This window comes from Alnus glutinosa, chromosome 2 (assembly GCF_958979055.1).
Source record: "Alnus glutinosa chromosome 2, dhAlnGlut1.1, whole genome shotgun sequence".
Lineage (NCBI taxonomy): Eukaryota > Viridiplantae > Streptophyta > Magnoliopsida > Fagales > Betulaceae > Alnus > Alnus glutinosa.
This window is the reverse complement of record NC_084887.1, coordinates 28,123,914-28,144,352: the sequence shown is the minus strand read 5'-3', so window position 1 is coordinate 28,144,352 and position 20,439 is coordinate 28,123,914. Positions and strand designations below refer to the sequence as shown.

General features: G+C 38.5%; 1 protein-coding gene and 1 pseudogene across 1 annotated transcript; both read right to left on the bottom strand.

The window, feature by feature from the left end:
* Positions 1-1,206: 1,206 nt before the first annotated feature.
* LOC133861391 (PR5-like receptor kinase) lies at positions 1,207-1,918 on the bottom strand (annotated as a pseudogene).
* Positions 1,919-11,176: 9,258 nt separating this feature from the next.
* LOC133861390 (receptor-like protein EIX2) lies at positions 11,177-14,250 on the bottom strand. The gene has a single exon (XM_062297178.1). It carries the CDS (start codon positions 14,150-14,152, stop codon positions 11,270-11,272), a length of 2,883 nt encoding a protein of 960 aa, XP_062153162.1. The 5' UTR covers positions 14,153-14,250; the 3' UTR covers positions 11,177-11,269.
* Between the last annotated feature and the right edge of the window lie 6,189 nt (positions 14,251-20,439).

The window sequence follows — 20,439 nt, the reverse complement described above, 5'->3', positions numbered from 1 at the left end:
GGTAGCTTCCCTTTGTATATAGCACTATATCCTTCTTGTCCTACTTTTTCTTTAAAAGAGTTGGTTAGTTTCTTCAAATTTGAATAAGTATATCGCTTTGGGGCTATCAATCCATATCTCTTTATGATTTATGGGTTAAAGGTGAGTGAAATTCATCATAGCCAAACGCAGTGACAGAAAAAAAAAATGGTCTCACATTTTTTGTATAGGTGAACGATCCACGCAAGAAAAAGAACAATTGCAATCAAGGGGAATGTTAGAGCTCATTCTAGTATTATTTTGTGGTCTTTCTACGCTGACATGTCACCCGGTATTTTTTAATAAAAATAAGAGAGAGAAATCAAGCTGTATTTTTTCTTTATTAAAAACAATGTGTCATGTCAGCATAGAAGGACTCCAAATAGACATTAGAAAGAGCTCTAACATTTTTCTTGCAATCAATCTCTAAATATGCATGAGTTAGACTGCGGAATACGGAATACAATAGTCTAACCCTATGCATGTAAGCCTATAGAAATGTCTTTCACCGCATCATATAGGATATGGTGTACGTAACATTTTCATGGAAAGTTTGTCTCCATTATTAAATTCATCTTTTTGTCTAATTCCATAAAAATCTATCTTTCTTTCTTTCTTTTTCTTTTTTTTTTTTCAAAAAAAAGAAAATTATGAAATTTATATGTAATTATAATTATATCATTTTTAAAAAAATGAAAAAGAAAAAAAGAAAATCAAAGAGTGACTAGGCCACTCCTTAACATAGGGTGGAGCCATCCCCAACTGTAGCCACCCTCACAAACAAAGGGGGCGGAGCCAACCATGCTAATGCTGGCCACTCTCCCCTGCGCGCCTTTCATAACTGAACACAAAATTGAAATCTTCCCTCTAGGTTCTGACCGATTTGTCTCAATGTTAAATTGTATGAGCAAAACTCTACTTCCCAATTTTTTTTTTCTCCAAAATTAGTTCCCAAGTGATGTGTCATTATCTCATGAGATGGTAACACATTTTTCAAAATAGTAAATCTTATCCATGATTGACACATCATTTAGAAATTAACTTTTGGAAAAATAAAAAAATAAAATAAAATTGGTAAGTGTAACACTTCGCAAATTGTTTAAATAAAATATTGTGTAAGCAAGCAAAACATGCACAGCATTAAGATCATCTATTCTTCTTTGAATTTCAGATACAATTGCACCTATTTTAAATGTTGGATTTTTATGACTATGAAGTCATGGTAAAATCTTGAGGTGACCTGATAGGTGAATCCAAGAAAGGCTTTGGTGGAAATGGTAAGGATTGAAGGGTTCCTTCTAACATCTCTATCACCTTACCCATTGATGGCTGATCTGAAGGACTGGTCTGAATACACCACAAACTAACTATAATCATCTTTTTTATTGTCTCTTCCTCTGCCTCTTCTGTTATTTCCTCAAAAGTGGTAGAATTTTTGCCCTGTTCAAGTTTCGTCCAAATCCAGTGTGGAAAATGTCTCACTGGTATGAGACAATCCACCATCAAAATTTTTCCTTCCTCCAAACATTTCAAGAACCAACATTTCGTAGCTGTAAACGTCAGACTTATGAGAGACTCCACCAAAGTTCTAACTAAATACTTCGGGTGCAATGAAACCTACAATTCCTCTGATTCTTGTCATTGACACAACACTCTCTTTTGTTTTGCATAGTTTAGCAAGGCCAAAATCAGAGATTTTTGGGCGTAAATCCTCATCCAAAAGTATATTGTGTGGTTTTATCTCAAAATGTAGGATCCTTGTGTTACATCCACGGTGCAAATATTCTAGTCCTCGAGCAATGCCAACCACAATTTGGAACATAGTGTTGATGTCCAAGTGATGATTTGTAATTGGAGGTCCTTTATCATATATGAACTTATCAAGAGATCCATAAGGCATGAATTCATAGATTAGAGCTCTTTTAGTCCTCTCGTATTAGAAACCTAAGAGAGTGACTATATTAACATGGGATGTTCTACTAATGCTAGCCACTTTCTTGATAAATTCTTCTCCATTACCTTTGGACGCGCTCAGGATTTTCACTGCCACTATACGCCCATCAGGTAGCTTCCCTTTGTATACAACACCATATCCTCATTGTCCAACTTTTTCTTTGAATGAGTTGGTCAATTTTTTCACATCTGAGTAAGTTTATCGCTTTGGGGCTATTGATCTGTACTTCTTTACGAATTCTTCATCAGTGGTTTGAAAGTTTTTTGCACCTATTTTGTTTGAAAGTTATTTGCACCACAAATAGCCACGTCCTCATGTATACACGTGGCTATTTTGACGCATGGCTACAGTGACCTCTACTGTAGACACGCAGCAAATCGCAGTTATTTTTGTAGTGTTACATGATGATCACATTGTTATGACTAAAAATGAATTGCAACCCTGACCAACAAGTTCAAAAGTCAATATTACCAAGCTTACTTATAATTAACCCCTTACGAGGACATGCTCGCATATATACACCAACTATATATATCATAGGAAAGTTGAGTTCATTACGAGAAAATCAACAACAATATAAACAATTCAAGCACTAAAAAAATAACAAAAGAAATATTAGAAATTATAAAGCTAGAACAAAAGACCCAAACCTCGGAAATAATTACCATATGGCCCAAATTCTATGGGAAATGGTGCTGGCGCAATGAACTGAGTTGGAGACGGCGCTCGGGGCGCATTTGAAGGAGAGGGCGGAAAAGCTGAGACACATATCACCAAAAAAAAAAATCAGTAAAAAAGAAAGATAAATAAATTGTATAATCTAGTTTTGAAAATAACAATTAAGATAACTGCTTGAAGGTCAGGGCGCATTTGAAAGAGAGGGCGGTGATGTCATTGGAAGGGAACGACGTCGTTGCATGTGACAGCGACGGAGAAGAGGAGAACAGAGACGAAGATCGCTAGATGGAAGGCAATTGGGGGCATCAGATAGGAGTGGAAGTGAGGGATTGGAGGAGTGAGATGGCATGGATGAGGTAATACTGTAAAAGTATTCCCAACGGCTTCTTTATAGCTGTTAGAAATAAGGAGGGGCTGTTGTAGAGATGTAAAGGGAACAATATCCCATAAACATGGAATGAAATATGCTGGAAACATGGAGTGCGTGAATCAAGAGAGTTGGGCTGCTATCAAGCGTGAAGCATGGAGCTGTTGCCTTGTGTCAGCTTGGAACATGGGTTAGAGCTGCTTAGCTTGAGACGGTCTAGGCTGCGTGTATAGTGGAGTGAATCTTGGATTGAGGGGCTGCTGTAGGCTTATTTTCATGCCTGTCTTGAGAGTCCTTTGCGGAGGATATCTTATCCTCTATCACTCCCTACAAACTGATGAGAGGAACTTTTATGAGTTTGTCTTCTTCGGATTATAATCAACTTTTTTTTATTTTTTTTGTTTTTTATTTTTTATGTCTTTTTTTTTTTACTCAAGTCTGCAAATTAAACCTCAAAAGCCAAAATTAAGGCCAGTTATGGGCCATGAAAAAAAGCCTACAAAGGGCTTTAAATGAGCTTGGGTCTTAAATATTGCCTCAAGCAAGAAATGGGGCCAACAATAGGCCAAGAGAAAGCCAAATGGCTATTTAAAAAGGCTTGGGACTTTGAACATTTTTTACAAGCAATTTGGGTCATCAATGGGCCAATAAAAAAGCCATTAAAGGGCTTAAATAGACTTGGGTTTTAGACATTACCTCAAGCAAGAAGTTGGGGCCAACAATGGACCAAGGAAAGAGCCATCAAATGGCTAAAATAGGCTTGGGTTTTGGTTATTACCTCAAGCAAGAAATTTGGGCCAACAATGGGCATCGAGAGATTTTCCTCTTAAATGAGTTTAGGCATTAAAACATTTGCCCCCAAAGCTAGAAAGTGGGCCAACAATGGTCCAAAATGATACCTTCATATGATTTTTATTTTATTTTTTTTCTCAACTGAACATAAGAATTAAAGCTTACAAATAAAATAAAAAAAAATGTGCTTTTACACGAAGGAAACAAACAATAGAAACCAAAAGATAAGTGAAAGAGTAAGTGGAAGTTAGAAGGCTTCTCGAGCCTTCCGCTCACTTGGGAGTTGGGATATGCAGCAGTTGTCATATCTTCTCACAGTAATGTCACGTTTGTCGTACAAGTTGTGGAGATGTGTTTCTGGGAGACATGTAGGTGCTTGAACGACTGGGAGACGTGGCAGAGGTGAGACCCAAAAAGGGAACTGTAGCTATTGATAAAGAAGAAAACAAGGGCAACTGAGATGGTCTAAGATTGGTAAGACATGCACACCAAAAGAGATGGGTTTATTTTTGGCTCTGGGGGTGAAAGAGTGACTGTAGTGAGCAGAGCATCTCGTTGAAGAGAAGGGAGATTTTTGGAGAACTGGCTCTGTGGATATCATGTGAAGGTGAGGTGTTTGATAAAAGTTCTGAGAGAGAGCAAAGAGAAGGGGAAACAGAGGTGAAGATGAGGTGTTTGATAAAAGGTGCAGAGAAGCTTCAAGAAGAAAAGGAACTGACATTCGTGGAAGATTGAGATGAGTCGGACTGGCATCATTTTTGCTAGAGAAACTGGGAGATAGAGTTTAGGATGAAGACTAGAGAAATTCGGTGAATTTCCCTTTGCATAAGCTTTAACTTTGTTCAGCTATCCCCCATAACTTTAGTCCGCGACCGCGGGCTAAGTCGTTCAAGGCGGATAGTCAGGTCCTCTTGGTATCCTGGACGATGGTGTAAAAGAGATCTTGGAGTTCGGAGTGAGTCTCGGGGCTTCAGCTTGATGGTTTTTTAAAGAGGTTTTATCCTCATACCTTCCTGAAGCTTTACATTCTCTTTATCTTTTTGAATCTTTCCTGAAGTTCTGTCATCCTGAAGCTTTGTCATCCTGAAGCTTTATCTTCCTGAAGCTTTGTCATCCTAAAGCTTTGTCATCCTGAAGCTTTATCTTCCTGAAGCTTTATCTTCCTGAAGCTTTATCATTCTGAATCTTTCCTGAAGCTCTATCTTCCTGAATCTTTCCTGAAGCTCTGTAATACTGAAGCTTTACCTTCTGAGCTACCCCCCATAACTTTAGTCTGCAACCGCAGGCTAAGTTGTTCGAGGTGGGTAGTTAGGTCGCTGAGCTTTACCTTCCTTTGCAGCAGCTTTATCTTCCTGAAGCTTTCCTAAAACTCTGTCATCCTGAAGCTTTATCATTCTGAAGCTTTACCTTCCTGTTTACTTTCCTGAAGCTTTATCATCTTGAATCTCCCTAAACCTTTATCTTCGTAGAGATCTGTCTTCCTGAATCTTTCTCTTCCTGGATCTTTATCATTCTGAATCTTTCCTGAAGCTCTGTCATACTGAAGCTTTATCTTTCTGAAGCTTTATCTCCCTAAAACTTTCTGAAGCTTTATCTTTCTGAGGCTTTATCTCCTTAAAACTTTCTGAAGCTTTATCTTTCTGAAGCTTTACCTTCCTGTTTACCTTTCTGAGCTACCCCCCATAACTTAAGTCTGCAATCGCAGGTTAAGTCGTTCGAGGTGGGTAGTCAAGTCGCTGAACTTTACCTTCCTTTCTGAAATCTTTGTAACCTGTAAAAGACTTTATATATTACTGAATTGAAATCTTAACCTTTCAATTCCCTCATCTCTGAATTTAGATGATCCATACTCATAGCATTTGGAGACCTCCAATCGAGAGGTTTCTTGTCTTGGTGTCCTTTCCATAACCATTTCAGGTTGTCCGAGGAAAGGACTTGGGCCGATTCTATCTTGGATGTTCTTGTCCTTCCGGAAACTTGCAATCCCGTCGTCGTATCCTTTCCATAACCCTTTCGGGTCGTTTGAGGAAAGGATTCGGGATATCTTTAACCTTATCCTTCGGAAACCCCCAACCGGGAGGTTTCAACCCTTTGTATCCTTTCCATGACCCTTTTGGGTTGTTCGAGGAAAGGATTCGGGCGGATTCTAATCGGGATATCCATAACCTTATCCTTCGGAAACCCCCAATCGGGAGGTTTCAACCCTTTGTATCCTTTCCATGACCCTTTCGGGTTGTTCGAGGAAAGAATTCGGGCGAATTCTTTTTTGAATATCCTTAGTCTTATCCTTCGGAAACCCCCAACCGGGAGGTTTCAACCCTTTGTATCCTTTCCATGACCCTTTCAGGTTGTTCGAGGAAAGGAATCGGGCAGATTCTAGTCCTCATCCTTCAGAAACCCCCGACCGGGAGGTTTCAACCCTTTGTATCCTTTCCATGACCCTTTAGGGTTGTTTGAGGAAAGGATTCGGGCGGATTCTTTCCTGAGCATCCCCACCATAACTCTTTCGAGTCGTTCGAGGGGAGGAGTCAGATGGACGTTGATGTAGCTTGATCATCTTTGGAGAAGTTTGATGAAGAAGTGCTTTCATTCTGTCTCGGGCTGCTGCTTTATTCTTAGCAGAGATCCATCAATACCTGGGGGCTGTCTGTTCTTCCTTGCTCTCGGTGTTGGACTAACTGAGAAGTTTCTTGCCTTGACATCCTTCCCATAACCCTTTCGGGTCGTTCGAGGAAAGGAATCGGGCATCCTTAGCATAAATCAATCAATACCTGGGAACTCTCTGTTCTTCCTTGCTCTCGGTGTTGGACTAACTGAGAGGCTTTCCTTGTTTTCTCTGCAGGGTTGTCTCCCTGGCTCTCGGTGTTGGACTAGCTTTCCTTGTTTTCTCTGCACGGTTGTCTCCCTGGCTCTCGATGTTGGACTAACCGAGAGGCCTTCCTTGTTTTCTCTGCAGGGTTGTCTCCCTGGCTCTCGGTGTTGGACTAACCGAGAGACTTTCCTTGTATAATTTGTTGTAGGGGTTGTCTCCCCATATTTTTTCTGCGAAAAGGGTTAACAAAGCACTGCATATACTAAAACAAAATAGCAGACTGCACAGTAGCACCATTTATTCTTTTCATCCGTCGGGATGATTTGTGATCCTTTCACTCACGGCAGGAGTGAGGCCTCAACACATGAGTCTATTTTTTTTTTTTTTTCTGGTTGATAAAATAAAAACCAACATTTATCCTTACTTAAACATAAATCATGTTTGTAAAAGAAGAGTATAAACTTATCTGGTGAATTCGATGAAGATGAACAGTCTTACTTGAAGTTCCTTATCTTGCACGCCACTCAATAAAGAGCTCTTTGGGAGAGTTCCTCAAACTAGACCCTCGGTTCGGATTGGTCCTTCGGCATGTGACTATGCACTTTGGAGGATGGCAAATCTGGAGGGGTCCTCGGAGTGTGCCATTTGGAACTAGAAGCTCGGGCATAGGGTCGTCGGGATAGTACCATCGGAATAATACTCTCGGTGTGACGTCCCACATCGCCTAGGAATGAGGATGTGCTTATATGTATAAATGCACCCTATATGACACAACGCGTTTTAAAACCGTGATGACAATGAACCTATCAGAACTCCGCAGTTAAGCGAGCCGCTGCGAGAGCAATCCCAGGATGGGTGACCTCCTGGGAAGTCTGGTATGGGGAGCTAAAAGTGGACAGTATTGTGTCATTGGGGGTGGATCGTTACAAATGGTATCAGAGCCATTGCCCAGCCTGAGATGGTGGGAGCGTGCACAAGCCCAAGAGGGTTGCCGGCGGGCACTCGCTGGGATGCCAAGAATGGGGTGATCCCATGAGGGTCGCCAGCGAGGACGCTGGGTCCCAAGGGGGGGTGATTGTGACGTCCCACATCGCCTGGGAATGAGGATGTGCTTATATGTATAAATGCACCCTATATGACACAACGCGTTTTAAAGCCGTGATGACAATGAACCTATCAGAACTCCACAGTTAAGCGAGTCGCTGTGAGAGCAATCCCAGGATGGGTGACCTCCTGGGAAGTCTGGTATAGGGAGCCAAAAGCGGACAGTATTGTATCATTAGGGGTGGATCGTTACACTCGGTATGTGTCATCTCGGTACATACTTTTCGCCTCGGTAGAACACCCTCGCTTCTAGCTTTTCTCCTTGGTAAAATGCATTCGGATCAAACTTCTCGGAGTATACTTTCTTCTCAGTATGAAACCCTCGAGTTTAACTTTCCTCCTTAGTAAAACATCTCGGATCTAACTTTCCTCATTGGTAAAAACATCTCGGATCTAACTTTTCTCATCGGTAAAACACATCGGATCTAACTTTTCTCATGGGTAAAACACCTCGGATCTAACTTTTCTCATTGGTAAAACACCTCGAATCTAACTTTCCTCATCGGTAAAACTCCTCGGATCTAACTTTCCTCCTCGGTAAAACACCTCAGATCTAACTTTTCTCCTCGGTAGAACACCCTCGAATCTAACTTTTCTCCTCGGTAAAATACCTCGGATCTAACTTTTCTCCTCGGTAAAACACCTCGGATCTAACTTTTCTCATGGGTAAAACACCTCAGATCTAACTTTCCTCGTCCGTTAAACTCCTCGGATCTAACTTTTCTCATGGGTAAAACACCTCGGATCTAACTTTTCTCCTTGGTTAAACTCCTCGGATCTAACTTTTATCATGGGTAAAACTCATCGGATCTAACTTTCCTCATCGATAAAACTCATCGGATCTAACTTTCCTCCTCGGTAAAAACCTCGGATCTAACTTTCTTCCTCGGTAAAACATCTCAGATCTAACTTTTCTTCTCGGTAGAACACCCTCGGATCTAACTTTTCTCCTCGGTAAAATACCTTGGATCTAACTTTTCTTATGGGTAAAAAACCTCGGATCTAACTTTTCTCCTCAGTAAAACACCTTGGATCTAACTTTTCTCATGGGTAAAACACCTCGGATCTAACTTTCCTCGTCGATTAAACTCCTCGGATCTAACTTTTCTCATGGGTAAAACACCTCGGATCTAACTTTTCTCCTCGGTTAAACTCCTTGGATCTAACTTTTCTCATGGGTAAAACACCTCGGATCTAACTTTTCTCATGGGTAAAACACATCGAATCTAACTTTTCTCATGGGTAAAACACCTCAGATCTAACTTTTCTCCTCGGTAAAACACCTCGGATCTAACTTTCCTCGTCGGTTAAACTCCTCGGATCTAACTTTTCTCATTGGTAAAACACCTCGGATCTAACTTTCCTCCTCAGTAAAACACCTCGGATCTAACTTTCTTCCTCGGTAAAACATCTCGGATCTAACTTTCCCCATTGGTAAAACACCATCGAAGTATACCCTTTCTCTCTTCTTCTTCTTCTTCTTCTTCCTTTTTTTTTTTTTTCATGTATGTTTCCCTCTCTCTCAATCACGTCACTGCCTTTCTTCTCAATTTTCTGTGCTAAAGGCTAGCCCACTCTTCTGCAGCTACTTTTCTGTCTTCTCTCTTATTTCTTCTCGTCTCCTTTTTCGAGCTCCTTAGTCGGTTGCCAGCAAAAATTCCTCAATGGGCTCTTGACTCCTGTAGCCATAGAAGATCGACCTGCACAGGAACTCAATTTTCTGATGAAGACAGAATATGGATGCTTTGACTGTGTCGTTTCAGGAGTCCATGGAATCAATCGGGGCGACAGTACATGAAACATCCAAAAACTCTCGAATTTCATAGTTTCAGATCTGACTTGCACATCCATAGAGAACTTTAATTTTGTGTCAGTGGACGCATATTGAGGATCTTCAAGAAAGAAAAATCCGGCCAATTTGAGCCGTGATTTTTAAAGACGAGAATCGTCATTCCTCGTGATCTGATCGCGTAGTCACCGTTGCGGATTTTTTTTTATGAGAAACGAATAATCGTTCCCACAGACGGCGCCAAACTGTTGGTACAGTTTCCGGCACGGTGACGTGTTGTCTTGTGATTCGTCGCCTTCCTTGATATTCGTTCTCCTCATAATCTGCAAAATAACAAACGGCCATCGGGGATGCCGACCGGACCCCCACTCCGATGCCTAAGTCAGTTCAAACTTATTTTCTAGAGAATATCAGTAATCTCAAGAGCTCGGAGAATCTGCCTGTTCAAAATACCTGACGTGGTAGTCTTATTTATAGGCTCACAGTTCATAGTTATGAAACTACTGGAGTGCTTGGAGCATAATCTAATTAGGAGTCTGAGTCCTAGATCACATAGTCTTTAATCTTATCTTCATAGAATTCAAATTGGGTAGTAGAGTCCAAACTGTATATGACACTCTCTTTAGCTAATATCATTCTATTAGGTACCTTAACCCATATTTGATGGGATAGAAGTCTATCTTGGTATATTTAGGATATGCGTCTTTTTGGAGATAACGAATGGTCTTGTACTTAGGTCTAATCTGGCCGGGCCGACCCGATGGGCTCGGCCCCCGATACTACCTTAGGCCCACGTGTCTTTGGTGCTAATTATTTCTCCAACACATCTCATTTCTATTATTCCATTTTAGGGAGGAATCCGAGCTCACTCGTAAACTCAGCAATTTTTTAAATGCCTATATTTAGGGGTGTATATGTGAATATCCACGCGGTTATTTGCGATATCTGCACCTGCATCCGCAAAATGCGGAAATCGCATTTTCATTATCCGTATCCGCGCGGCTATTGTGGTTATTAAGGGCGGTTATTATCAGCTATCCGCAAATAGATAATGAGTTTATTTTAAACGCTTTTAAAAATAATTTTGACCAATTTTTAGTCTTTTGGGCTTGTTTTGAAAATATATGCAACACAAAAACTATGTAGAACTAAGAAAAAAATGTGATGATGGATAACAACCTCAAAATATTCATGGTAATTAATGCTCACAAGAAACCCCATTATGTTTTATTATCCATGATTCAATGAGCATAACAATAAAGCCTGCAAACATAAAAGAACATAAATTGTTTAAATATTACACCTTTATATATATATAAAGGGTATGCGGATGCGGTTATTATCCGCATTCACATATCCTAAAACTGTTATTTGTATCCACACTTGCGGATAGTATTCTTGCTATCCGCATTCACATGTGTGGATGCGAACGGTTAATATTCACGCACATGTACATGTATACCCTTGCGGCTATATCTCCTCAGGTTGGCAAAAGGAGATAAAGGTATCTCCAAAAATATAAAGTTATCTTTGTACAATATTAGACCACAACAAGAATTCTACAGAAAATAAAAATAGAAAATTCCTCTATCAAGAGTGAGAACATTCTAACAAAGTAGTGTAATATTGAAACAGAACAAGAGTTTTGCATAAAATAGAAAGTACAACCAAAGGATAACAATGCTTTATTGAATAAAAACAACAATTCTCTTTGTCCAACATTCGAGCGCATGGTCTTGCCGTTTTTTCACTCTTTCAAACACTGTTGAAGAATTTATTCTTCATGTCATCCAAAAACTTAAAGAAAGCCCATCTCCAAGCCTTGTTGAATGCTAATGGACCAAATACACCCCAAAACCCCACTACAAATCCAAATGGCATGCTCATATAAAACCACTTCAAGTCGATCCAGCCACTGTCCTCTCTGCCTTCATCGTCAGCATTTGGTGTTGTGTCAAGGGATGGGCCATCTCCAACGCAGCTAGAAGTAAGTGGAGGTCCACAAAGATCATGGTCGTTCCCAATGAAACAGAGTGCACTAAAGCTCTGAAGCTGTGTGCTGGAGGGAATTCTACCAGAGAAGTTGTTGTATGATAAGTTTAGATGACTCAAGAATGTTAAACTTGCCATGCTTTGAGGTATTGCACCTGTGAGTTGATTCATCGAGACATCAAGAGACTCCAATAATTTCATGGCATTGATCTTCTCAGGAATCTTTCCATGAAGTTGATTATTGGACAAGTTCAAAAATCGTAGGGCGTAAAGACTTGTAAGTTCATCCGGGATTTCTCCGATCAAATTGTTGCTCGAGAGGTCCATGCTTGTGACGAGAGCAAGTGTCTCTCTATACTCATACTCTATTCCCTTTGTTACCAACAATACTGGTTCTCCATATCGTGCCTCTATTAAGGGAAAATTGCCCTCATCGATAATATCAGGGTTTCCCACCATGGTGCTCAAATTACCAAAGCATCGCGGAATGGGTCCTGTGAATTTGTTTTGTGCCAGATCCATGATTTGAAGCGATTTAAGGTGACAGAACTCATGAGGAATACTGCCATAAAACTTGTTTGAGCGAAGCACGAGAACCCTCAGATAGGCTGAACTATTTCCCGACCAAATGGATAAGCTACCAGACAAATGATTCTCTCTTAGATCTACAATCTTTAGGAATTTGCAATTTTGCAGGGACAATGGTAAATGTCCAGACAGATTGTTTTTGTTCAAGGTTAGAAACTCAAGCATAGAGAGAGAACCTAAGGAACTCGGTATATTTCCTGTTAGATTATTGCTCCCCAAGTTTAGCACTATTAATTGAGAATAGTTCATCCAACAATCAGGAACTTCTCCGGACAAAAGATTTTTTGAAAGATCAAGAAACTGCAGATCTCTCATTATATCATTCTGTTCACAAACGAAGGGAGAAAGAGATCCACGAAATGAGTTATTGGAAAGATCTAAACCCTGAATGCTAGAAGAGATATGGGGGAGAGGGCCAAAGAAGTTGTTTGAACCAAGAAAGATTGATCCTCCACAAGATAAACTTGGAATACTGCCACGAATTTGGTTATGAGAAAGATCCAGAACAAGAAATTGGGAACAGAGGCTCCAAAACCAAGAAGGGATAACACCTGAAATGCTTGTATTAGACAAATTTAAAACTTGAAGATCTTTTTGTGATTGAAGCCATGCAGGAAATCGTGACCCTAGTGTCCATGATTCCATCTCTAAAATTTGAAGTTGAAAAGGAGGAACCCAATTAAAACTTACTTGCAAAGTCAACAAGTTTGAAGAGGCTTCAAGTGTTTTCAAATTTGTTAGGTTGGAAAAATGCACGTCAGAAACAAAACTCTCCAAAAAATTGTCAGAGATGTATAACTCTTCAAGATTTGAAAGATGTCCAAGACTTACAGGAATTGTTCCATTTAATTTATTGTGAGAGACAGAAAGTATCCTCAATGAAGATAGATTTTCTATAGACACGGGAATCGGACCAAAAAGCATGTTGGAGTCAAGAAAAAGAAGAGACAGTTTTTTATTCTTTCCCAATTGATCAGGGAAAGTATCTAAAAGTCGATTCCAAGACAAATCTAAAAACTCCATATTTTTTACTGTGCATGCAGAAGAATTTCCCAAGAGTTCATACACACCTCCCCCAAGTTTGTTGTGAGATAAATCCAAATGTTGCAGATTACACAAATTTCCCAAGGATCTTGGCAATTTTCCTTCAAGGCCATTGTTTGACAGGTCAAGATATATCAGTTGGGAAAGGGATCCAATGGCACTAGGAAGTACACCTTGAATGTTAATATATGCAAGATTAAGTCTTTCAAGAGAACTTATATTGCATAACAAGTTAAGTATTGTGGAAGAGAGGTTGTAATTGACTGAAAGATCAAGCACAGAGAGAGATGAAAAATTAACAGAAGGAATAGGATCATACTTATCAAGTTCACAACTAGACAAGAGTAATTGTGATAGAGAAGGGAGCAAGTTCATCACCTGTAACCAGTTAGATGCTTTACTGAGATTGACGAAACTCATGTCGAGGACTTCCAACAAAGAAAGATGAGATAACCATTCAAGGTTATCAACGTGGAGGAAACCTTTAATGCCAAGAAAATGCAAGTTGGAGAGATTTGCCAGCTGATGAGGAATTGTACCCACGAAACCCGCACAAGATAAATTTAGATATCTTAAATTCCCAAGGTAACCAAAGAAGCTTGGAATATGGGAATCTGCAAAATGATTCTCACTTAGGTCCAGATGGCGAAGATGCTTTAATTCCAAGAGAGAATCACTTATCACCCCACCCAATTGTGACTGGCTAAAAGCTTCAGGTGCTGTAACTTCATCATATGGATTTCTAAGATTTAGATGGATGACATGCCCAGTTATGTTGTCACAACCAATTCCTTTCCACACACAACACTCGTGGCCAATCCAAGATGAGAGCTGGTTCGAACGGTCTATGATACCTTGTTTGAAGGTGAGGAGGGCTTCTCTTTCTCTTTCTCCGCAAAGCACATTTGGATTTCCACGAACATATGTAAACATGCATATGATAGTAGCGAAGGAAAGATAGCAATGCACAAGGACCACCGCAAAACTGGTCTTCCTGTCCATAACCGTTGCCATTGTACAACGAAAAGAAAATATTGCGAAAATGAGTTGTTTAACTTCAAAAGGTGAGAGCACAGTCCATATATGAGACCCATTTAAGTAATTGAGGTGAGGAATATTCCTCCTGACGTAGAAGACAGAAAAGTTTCTTCAAGTCGATGTCTCGATGCTAAATAGAAAGACAAAAATACGAGACTCTGCAGTACTAAATGGTTCACCAATGAATCTGATATGACAAATTCCACGCGCCTTTGAATGCATGACTTGAACAAGTGAAGTCAATGCATAAAGGCCGAGTCGATGATAAATAGGAAGACAAGACAAATACGAGAGACTCTGCAGTCCATGCTTCAACCAATAATATCAAGAGGTAGGCGTAGCCGCCTCTGTTGATCAAGTCTTTGGACTTGGAGGTCTCAATTTCCAAACAGAGTGAACCAATCAATATCCATCATTAAAACTTGGCCGGCTTGCCACTAGGAATCTCTACTGATGTAAGCAATGTCTTGATGTTCATGACCTGCAAAAATGAAGTCAATGCATAAAGGTCTTAAGAAAAAATGCGATAAAATCACTCTTTTTCTTTTTCTTTTTTTAATCTAGGCAAATACAATAGGAGAATAAGAACAAACAAGAAAAGAAATAAGGAAAAGTGGAGAGGGGGGTTAACTGGATTTGAGGTCAAGAAATGATGCTTCGACGAAGAAAGTGAGGGTGGTCCATCTGACACTACTTGTTTTTAATTGAAAAGAAGAAACCTTTTTTTAAAATAATAATCAATAATGAGCAAATATGACTAAAATCAGAGTTGATTTTTATTCCTGACTGGAAGAACAATTAGAAAATTAGTTGAGACTTTCTGATTTAGCCAGCAAATAAAGAGAATTTATATTCTATTAATATGTACCTGAAAAACAATTAGGCGTAAGTTATAAGATACCTCTAATACGGATGCTTCGCCAATCATAATAACGTGGCCAGTTGTCCGCCACGTGTATTCGTGTAACTGTGGCTGTGTATGCACGACTTGGAAAAGTGAAGTCCATGCAGTCGACTCGATGAAAAATAGGAAGACAAATTCAATACTATGCGGTCGACTCGATGAAAAATAGGAAGACAAAGTCAATACTATGCAGTCTTCAAGTGGTAGCCACCTCTGCTTGAAGTCTTTGGAGTTAAAGGTCTCAATTCCAAATTTAATTGGGTAATATCCATTACCCAATATGCACGGCAGTATCATTGCCAAATCCCTTACTGAGTCATGTACTGCCTCCATGCAATTTGTACAGAAAAAAGGGTCCAGTCCTGAAGGACGCCTGCAGCCCCTTATATCATCGAATCTCCGGAACACTTTACACGAGCATCAGTACCAGATTCAATGCATACAAGTCTAAAGAAAATTTTCTTTTCACAATTTTCTACTTTGAAAATGAAGCAAAAAGATAAACACAAACACAAAAATAGTTTTCACCTTTATGTAATGCCATAATAATTTTTCAAACCAAAAACAAAAAATACCCACCAAAACACTGACTACAAATCATGTTTTAATTTACCTAACAAACATCCTAACATCGATTCTTTTTTGTTTTTATCTTTCACTTTCATTTAGTGAACAGCCAAACAGAGTCCTTTGTCAAAAAGATTCAGTTTCTGATTTTTGAAGCCAAATTTGCCCATTGGTGTCATAAATTTTGGCAAATTTTCTTAGATTTCAGAGGTAACCAAAGAAGATTATTTTCAAAACCATTTAAAATGAATCACTTATACCCAATTTTGACCCTTGAAATGCTGGATAATATGTCCAGTTATGTCGTCGCAACCAATTCCATGCCACATGCAACACTACTCTTCACCAGTCTAAGAGGAGAGTTGATTTGAATCTATGATACCATGTTTGAATATCAGTAGGGCTTATTTTTCTTTCTTTCTGCAGGGAATTTATTCGATTAAGACTAGTCTTGCTGGCCAAATGTAGTCATATAGCATCAAGAATTCCATTAACATCCTCTCACAAGTGACTTTATGCATATAGTCTGACTCCAAGAAAGAAACGAAAGAAAGCCCATAAGCAATGCAACAATCACAATTCGAGCAACATATCAGAAATGGCGCATGCTAATGTTTCAAAGCTGATCTGACCTCGATTACCCGCCCTAGTTTTCCCAGCGTCCTATTGACTTTCAAATATTCTAGCATCCCCAACAGTATCCTTTTTTACAAAGGAGGGATGCCCGCTATCAATATTGATGAACTAACCATGTCTTCCTTGTCAGCATGTTCTCTGGAGGTGTGTGTTTGCATGCAGGGTAAAAATTAAAGCAGAATTAGAAAATGGGAAACTAACATCATTACAAAATGAGAACCAACCGACAGAGCCTCAGAACTTTAATTCATTCCCTCAACCTGATTATGTACATTGCCCATCTATAAGGATAGAAATCTTTATCATAAATGAGGGTTTGATTATTCTAAATTTAAGGGGTCTAATCCTTATCAAATCCCTTCATTTAGGTAATTCAATTCTTATCAAATCCCTAAATTTAGGATAATCCAATCCTCATTGATGATAAGTATTTCTATTCTTATTATATACTCTTAACACTAGCCACTTGGAAATCAATGAAAGCATCAATCGAGTTCCCAATTACTCTGTTTACAACAGCAAAAAATGAAAACCAAATTTAGTCTTCAACAACAAAAAAAGCAGAATCACTGCTTGAATCCTAGAAATTCTTAGCTGGTATATCATGCACTACCTCATCTTATTGATCCCTACGATATTTAAGCAGCAAAATAAAAGGCATGTAATTTTAAAGTGGCCCAATGGTCATTGGACTTATTTGCATATTCTTTCTTTTTATTTCTTTTCTTTTGTTTGAACAATCTTTGATATACAAATATATTGTATTCCCAAGGATCCCCTACAAGCCGCAAAAGATGAAACAAACCTATCAAAATGAATGCTAACATTGTCAAATGCCGTATCCCATTCTGGAAGGTAGTTGTTGTTGTACCCTCTTTGATAAGATCTGAATGGTGAAAAAAAAAAAAAAAAAAAATCAATGCGCATTCACCAGCTTATGTAACTGTTGTTTGCAAGTAATCTTGTAGGAATTCATTCTTTTCCAAGCTGCTTTTTCTTCTATTTCTCGTCCATATTCCCTTGGGCAACACCAAACCACCACTATGCTACCTCCAGACCATCATTGGGCTACCGTCAGTGATCGATAGGCCTCTGTTAAACCATTGCCAAAACTCAAATTATTAGATTAATTTTTTATATTATTATTTTTATGTTGTGAATAAAAGTTAATTAGGTTAATATAATTGTATAAAAATATAAAAAATATATATATATATATATATATATATATATATATATATATATATATATATATATATATATATATATTTGTAATTTTTCAACAAAAAAATATATTTTAAACCGAAAGAAACGAAGGCTCAAAAATTAGTTGAAGAGGCGGCAGCTGTCAATTCTTTTGTAGAAGAAGAATTACTGGTGGAAATCTATAGGTTTCCTTGGAGGGACCCTGAATCTGATTGGTGAAGAGGGAAATTGTTCATATAGCATGACATGAAGAAGCATCACCTTTTTCACTCAGACTGATCGAAGACACCTAAAAGAAATTGTTCATCTCAAATCACAACGACAAATTCAGTAGATAGCAAAAGATTTGGGCGGAGGAGCATCAAAGACAAAATCTGTATGGAGATCTGATGCATCCTACAGATCGAACTTGCCTTCTTGGTTCAGCTGTCGCTTGTTTAATCAAACTTCAATAACCATCAGATGATCGATCATGACTGGTTAACACAGATCTGGTAGAGGAATTAACTTCTTGAAGTGGTGCTCATCTGACGGTGCTGGTCTAGCGTGGATGTAGTACAGATGTTTATCCTCTAATACCCCTTGCAAGGCCCGAGTTTGTAAACTATGAGCCATTAAATGGCTTAAAATGTGCTTAGGTTTTTAAACATTAATTACCACAAATAAGAGATTGGGCCAGCAATGGGCCAAGAGAAAAGAGGGCCAACTATGGGCAAAAGATTTTTTTTTTTTTTTTTTTTTTCTTCTTCCTTCTTTATTTTCTTTTTCTTTCAACCGATTTTTTTTTTTTTTTTTTTTTTTTGAAATCTCAAAAGCATGGGCTGGAATTTTCAGCAAGTACAACACTAAGAGCATCCCTAGTGAGCTCTCCATTTCAAAATTCTCATCAAAATTTGGTGAAAAACTCAAAAAAATCCACTTCAACAAACTCCCTATAATTTCTCTATTTTGGCTTTTGTCATAATTTCACTCCAAATTTGGCTCACAAATTTCATGAGCTATTGAATATTTAATCATTTCTCTTTCATTTCACTTCACTTTTCATTTTTCTTCTCTCTTCATTTGTTAGGAGTGGTTGCTTAAAACCAATTAAAAATTTATATATAGTTGAAATAGAAAAATATTTAATGTAGGAAGTTTGTTAAAAGTAGTAGTTAAAATAACAAAAATAAATTTTTTTAACTAAAATTTAGAGAAAATTTGAAAAGCTAGATAGGGATGCTCTAAACGTGATTCTTCCAACAACCAGCTTACTTAAATACTGACAGCACAACAACACATTGACAGCAATCACAACATCACGTGGGAGACACTTTGTTCGAGGGGAGATCGTTGGTGGGAAGGATCGGAGCTCATGGGCATCAGCCGCAAGCCGAACACGCTTTAGGCCAAGGAACTGTCGTCGGAATTTTGCCAGAGTGAGATCGAAAAACTTGGTGACGCCGTGGACGATACTGGAGTCCAGCTTCTGGTGAAGCTTGGCTCAGTGCAGGTTGGCCTTGAAAGACCAATGTACAAAGAGAGAAACTAAATGACGATTACATGTAGGTATGGGTTGAAGATATGGTTCCTGATCACAAAAGATCAGAGGAGGAATGGCTTTGATTAGAGGGATGACTTTGTTGTGACTTGTGTTGTTCTGCAATGGTGACTTGCAGCAGAGGAGATAACTTCTTGAAGTGGTGCTCATCTGACAGTGCTGATTTGGCGTGGATGTAGTGTAGAGGTTTATCCTCTAATATATATGTGAATGCATGACAGGCTTTGGTGGAAATTATAAGGATTGAAGGCTACCTTCTAACATCTCTATCACCTTACCCATTGATGGCTGATCTGAATTGAAGGACTGGTTTGAGTGCACCATAAACTCATCATAGCCAAAGGCAGTGACAAAAAAAAAAAAAAAAAAAAAAATGGTCTCATATTTTTTGTATAGGTCAACATCCCACGCAAGAAAAAGAACAATTGCAATTAAGAAGAATGTTAGAGTTCATTCTAGTATTATTTTGTGGTCTTTCTATGCTGACATGGCACCTGGTATTTTTTAATAAAAATAGGAGAGAGAAATCAAGCTGTAGTTTTTCTTTATTAAAAACAATGCGTCATGTCAGCATAGAAGCACTCCAAATAAACATTAGAAAGAGCTCTAAAAAATTTTCTTGCAATCAATCTCTAAAATTTCCATGAGTTAGACTGCGGAATACAATAGTCTAACCCTATGCATGTAAGCCTAGAGAAATGTCTTTCACCGCATCGTATAGGATATGGTGTACGTAACACTTTCATGGAAAGTTTGTCTCCGTTATTAAATTCATCTTTTTGTCTAATTCCATAAAAATCTATCTTCTTTCTTTCTTTCTTTCTTTCTTTTTTTAAAAAAAATTATAGAATTTATATGTAATTATAATTATATCATTTTTAAAAAATGAAGAAAAAAAAAAAGAAAAAAAGAAAAAGAAAATCAAAGAGTGACTTGGCCACTCCTTAACTTAGGGTGGAGCCATCCCCAACTGCAGCCACCCCCACAACAAAGGGGGCTGAGCCAACCTTGCTAATGCTGGCCACTTTCCCCTGCGCGCCTTTCATAACTGAACACAAAATTGAAATCTTCCCTCTACGTTCTGACCGATTTGTCTCAATGTTAAATTGTATGAGAAATACTCTACTTTCCAATTTTTTTTTTTCTCCAAAATTTGTTTCCAAGTGATGTGTCATTATCTCATGAGATGGTAACTCATTTTTCAAAATAATAAATCTTATCCATGATTGACACATCATTTAGAAATTAACTTTTGGAAAAATAAAAAATATATTGGTAAGTGTAACACTTCTTAAATTGTTTATATAAAATATTGTGTAAACAAGCAAAACATGCACAACATTAAGATCATCTATTCTTCTTTGAATTTGAGATACAATTGCACCTATTTTAAATGATGGATTTTTATGA